Here is a 5,281-nt window from a genome sequence, read left to right as displayed (position 1 = left end):
AATGGAGAAAAGCTGAATGTCAGCAGTACGTGAAGAGTTGTTCATTCACAGCAGCTGCACATGTCCACACAATATCCAACTACCTAAAAAAGTATGAAATAACTTGTGATACTTACAGGAGTGACTGATAGGAGTGATAATTATCACTACTGTGATAAGTATCACTGCATGGTCTGCATCAGCGTATCCTTGACTACACTACTAACCATGGGCATCGCCACCATTTATTGATGGCGTGGATAAAATGCTATTGTATTGGTGGTGTGGTATTGATAAATTGACATCAATTCATTGATGTATCGAAGAAATGTGACCCCACCACCACCCCATTGTCATAAAGAGAATACACATGTCAACAGAAAAAACACTCCATGTTTTCCAGGATTCCTGCACACCCACAGCATCCAAGAACATCAAAGGAAGTTGGCTTCTATAGCAGTTACCTTGGCAACCAGACGTTTACAATAGTGCTTGTTTCACGATGAGGTGGATATAAGGAGCTTTTGACAAAGATGAGGAAAATAAGTCAGACTCGATATCTATATCTATATATGTATATGTACACATATTTGTATACATACACATATACACATATACACACACACACACATACACACACACACACACACATATATATAACACAACAACAACAACAACAACAACAACAACAACAAACATGATAGAATGCCCCAGAAGGTGCATCTACTTCATCTACTTTATTTAAAATGCTCTTTGGGAGGATGCCCAGAACCCCATCTTAACCGGACCCCTCCACATATCGAATACTGCTGACGTCCCTGCTGCTCCATCTGTCTATGGACATCACCTGTTTATGTCTTTACCGTTACTTGGTTTATTGACATCAATGACTATTATTATTATTTTAGGATGGTGGCTGCCTGTCATGGCACACTAGAAATGTATCACAAATATTTATTTAAGCAGATTATAGGCCTTTCATTGTAAAACCACTGTATATTAAAAGCAAACTGAGGTAAAGTCACTCATACATCTTCTCTGCCAGTTGCTCTGTTGATGAGTGGTGACACTTCATTTTATAAGCGTTAAACAAGTATGTTTCATTGCTACAAAACTGGCTGGATGTTGAGGACGGTGTTACATCAATCCGGGTAGTAAAAGCAGTCAGGTCAGCTTCCTTGCAGTCGTCGATTGGGGCAGCATGTATTCTAGCCAAGTGACGCGCGCCACCATGTGGCGTGATCGAGAAACACAACGTCAGTCCCAAAGGGACGGAATCTTCTCGTTCATCTAAGACTGAAGAATAATGACATTAGGATACTTTAAATTCAACATACGTCAGTGATTTTTATATAATAATGTATAATGTATATAATGTATAATAATGCTTTGATTTGTTTCAAACAAATACTCGAACGCGGTCTGATGTTTTTATTTGTGTTTTTTTTTTTTTTTTTTTTTTAAACCACCGTCGCACCCGAGCAGATTCATTTTTAAGTTCATCCAACCCATTTCCTGGACCGACCTCCCGAGGAGGGCCCACAGCAGGCATGGGAAAGTTCTCCCTCTTTTTTCCGATGACATCGATTCTTTCTAAAGAAAGTGGACTGAGAGCAGCGGAGAGAGCCGAGAGAAGGGGACCGACTTCAGACAGAGAAAGGTGCAGTAAGAGTTTCTTTACACGCTTGTCTGACATAGTATTTCTCTCCTGTGGAATCCGAGAGGTCCCAGTGTGTCATTCAATCACTTCATCTCCTCAAAGTGTCCATTTTGTCCTGTTGAAGTGCTCGTGTAGGAGAATAGAACCAGAACCAGTGTCTGACTGACGTCATGTTTCTGACACCTTCAATGCCGTTGCGCCTTTATTTTGAGTTTATTCGACCCGATAGTTTAGTCTGTATGTATATGTGGGCTTTGTCAGGTCCTATTACAAATGACAAGAATATTCCTACCTTCAGTATATTCGTGCTGTAGGAGCGTTCACAACTTTTATTTAAAAAATATTTGCACTTTTTACATTGTCCTGGCTTTAGACTCTGGCTGTACTGTATTAATGTCAATAGCTTTGTACATAGTTCTGAAACCTCACTGATGATGTTTGTCATTCACTGAAGTGGCTGAAGTGTCACTTGAAATAGAATTGTGTTTTATTGTCATTAAACTTGGAGTTTTACAAAGAAAGTGGAGCACTGGTGAACTATATTTATATTTTATTTTATTTTACTATATTTATAGTGCGGAACAATAAAATTAGTAATGAGGACAAGAGCAAAATTGAAAAGGTATTGAAAACATTTGAAGGAAACGTGTGATGATACAACACCTAGTGTTGTTCGTTATCTTCCACATGAACGAGTCTCTACGTTGTTGCAGACAGACGTAGAGACAGACACCCATTCACACTCACATTCACATTCAGAGCAACCAATCAAGCTGGCATGTTGTTGGAGTACAGAGAGGGGACCAGGAATCGAACCAAATACCTTTTTGCTATGAGGTGATAGATAAATGATATTCTTTCATTTCATTTCTCCATTTATATATTTAAACAAGAAATTCATGACATGTATATTCACTACCTCACACCCATTTGTCCTTTAGAGCAGGCAGAGTGTGTTCTAAAACTCTGATTCATATTTTCAACCTAAAGTCAGTGGTACTGAAGTATATGTTGTATATGATAAATCATACTTTGTTGTTCATGCCTGTCTGTCCTTTGTTTTAACGTACACAAATAACGTCCTGTATTTCAACAGCTGAATCCTCTCAGTTGTCTTTTGTGCGACTTTGATGCGACCCTGAACCCCCGACCACCCTTTGTCCCATCTCATCCTGTCACAGGACTTGGTACTATTCTATGAGGAAAAGTTTGTCTGTCCCAGCGGGGATGAAATAACAGAGCAACATATAATGTCAAAAAAACAAACAAATGTCACAGCAGTGCTTGAACTCCCCCACACAGGATGTTTATTCAGATGTGTGTGTGTGTGTGTGTGTGTGTGTGTGTGCCTCCCGCTGTCAAGCTGTCAGATACCACCCAGTAAAACCATAGACGATCCCGATTCACCTAAAACGTTCACGTCACTGTGATTCTGTTTCAGTTCATTTCAGTGTACAGACGTCTAGTTTTTTCCTCTCCTTGAGGATAAAGAGTTGGAGCCCACCATAAGAACACTGTGAGCTCATGGAAGAAGTAATAGCCACGTACACATGCTCCCATTATGGACGAACGCGGACAAACTCGCTCATTCGTAGCTCAAATAAAGTTTTATGCATCAGTTGAGAGTTTGTTGAAACCCTTTGGGGATTTCGGAGGGGAAATCAAACAGTCTAGTTAGGTGTTAAGTGATATGCTAAAGGCAAACCGCTCCAGAAATGCAGCAGTAAATGAAAAAGGCAGGTTAAATTTGAAACGTCTATAAAGACCAAGACTACTGGCAGAAAGCGATAATAAAGTAAATGCAGGAGATTTCCATTTAAACATGAGGACCAGCGTTTAAAGAGCTTTTGAATGACGTTCTTGTGTCAGTTTGGAAGGAGTTACATAAGATAAAAGGGAGTTGGCATGTTTTATTCATTTTTATCTCCAACCCTTTGTGACGCATTCCATCAACCAGAGAGTTTCCAAAAATTAAACCACAGTAGGTCCATGTCGTAGTTTATAACGCCTTGAGGACTAGTTTGTACACTTCATACATGCAGCTGGAGGTTGGCATGTCTCAAAAGTAAATAAAACCTCCAAAATAACTTCCTATTTGTCCCCTCAAAGGAGCAGAGGATGTCCAGAGCTGACTGGTCCTTTCTGGAGCAACTGTTGGAGGAGGGCCAGGAGTATTCAACGGGCATCGGCCGGGTCTGGTTAACCGTCCCTTTTCCTGTTTCGCATGCTGGTGCTCGGAACAGCCGCCGAATCAGCCTGGGATGATGAGCAAGCCGATTTTGTCTGCAACACACGGCAACCAGGCTGCACTGCTGTCTGCTATGACAAAGCCTTCCCCATCTCCCACTTCCGCTACTTTGTCCTTCAAGTCATCCTTGTCTCCACGCCCACCATCTTCTACTTTGGATACGTGGCGATAAGGTCTGGAAAGGGCAAGCAGAAAGAGGAAACGGACGAAGAAGGTGGATCTGGAATAGACAATAAGGACAAAGGAAAAGAAAAGAGGAAAGAAGAGGAGTTGAGAAAAGGCAGCACAAGTCCGTCTGAGGCTCCTAAACTGAAAGGCCAGCTGCTTTGTGCGTATGCCTTCAGCATCCTTCTCAAAGTCGTCCTGGAAGTGGGCTTCATCGTGGGGCTGTGGTTCCTTTATGATGGCTTCTTAGTTGCAGCAAAGTTTGAGTGCGTCGGGTTCCCTTGCCCCCATACGGTGGACTGCTTTGTCTCTCGGCCCACGGAGAAGACCATATTCACCATCTACACTCAGGTGATCGCTGCCATCTCCCTGCTCCTCAACCTCCTCGAGCTCCTCCACCTGCTTCGGCTCGCAATCTCCCAGCAGGCGGAGAAACGCTACCGCGCCCAGAAGTCGGACTACCTACCCCGGTCGGAGCAGATATCGGCCCTGCAGGAGATGACAGAGCTTCGAACAGAGGAGCCACAGTCTTACACAGCGGGCAGCCAGGTCAATGTACCCTTAGCCGGTGAGGTAACGGGCTGCCCCAACCCCTGTGAGAGCTCCGGGGATCTGGCTATAACCGTTAACTGGGGACCTGCAGAGGCTGGAACTGACCTGCTTCCCACTTACATGAACTGCATGGGGGCTATGAGGACTAGCCATTCACCTAAAGTCCATTATAAGAAACACACACAGTACACACACAGTAAAAGCACTAAGAGCACCCAGAAAGTACACTCAAAACAGAAGCACTATATATGAGTAGGAATGAAAGCCTTTACACTCCATATGACACTCAGGGGTGCACAGTGAACGGAAGTTAGGTGGAACAACCACGGCACTGTGAAGTCTGCGCCTTGAAGGCAGAAAGACACTGAAACAGATTCAGCTGATACATGACCTTATTGATCAGAATGAGACTGTTTTGAAAGCACCTCCCAAGGCAAAGAAAATGAACCTCTTAGCAAAGTTTACAGTCATAAGATGTTTTTTTTTTTTTTTTTTATTGTTCCGTTTGATACCGTTTAGTGCTGCATGTGACAGTGGAAAATACCGTGAGAGGGAGGAGCTGGGGGGGCTGCAGTGGTGGATGGGACAAAAGAGTCGTACGTGAGTGTGTGTGGGGGAGGTACAAGATGTAAACGAAACACATTTAAATACCTTGAGAGTTACACCCGTCGTGTGTG

The 5,281-nt window shown here is 42.9% G+C and overlaps 1 protein-coding gene across 1 annotated transcript; it reads left to right on the top strand.

The window, feature by feature from the left end:
- Positions 1-3,757: 3,757 nt before the first annotated feature.
- LOC144741509 (gap junction alpha-4 protein-like) lies at positions 3,758-4,620 on the top strand (the record flags this gene model as incomplete). The annotated part of the gene is given in 2 exon segments (XM_078624032.1): positions 3,758-3,847; positions 3,849-4,620. Coding segments are annotated over 2 exon segments (862 nt in total), but the record flags the coding sequence as incomplete, so codon positions are not given.
- Positions 4,621-5,281: the final 661 nt, after the last annotated feature.

The sequence above is a fragment of the Lampetra planeri genome, unplaced genomic scaffold, assembly GCF_965212315.1.
Source record: "Lampetra planeri unplaced genomic scaffold, kcLamPlan1.2.h2 scaffold_576, whole genome shotgun sequence".
Taxonomy (NCBI): Eukaryota; Metazoa; Chordata; class Hyperoartia; order Petromyzontiformes; family Petromyzontidae; genus Lampetra; species Lampetra planeri.
This window is presented reverse-complemented; position numbering and strand designations above follow the sequence as displayed.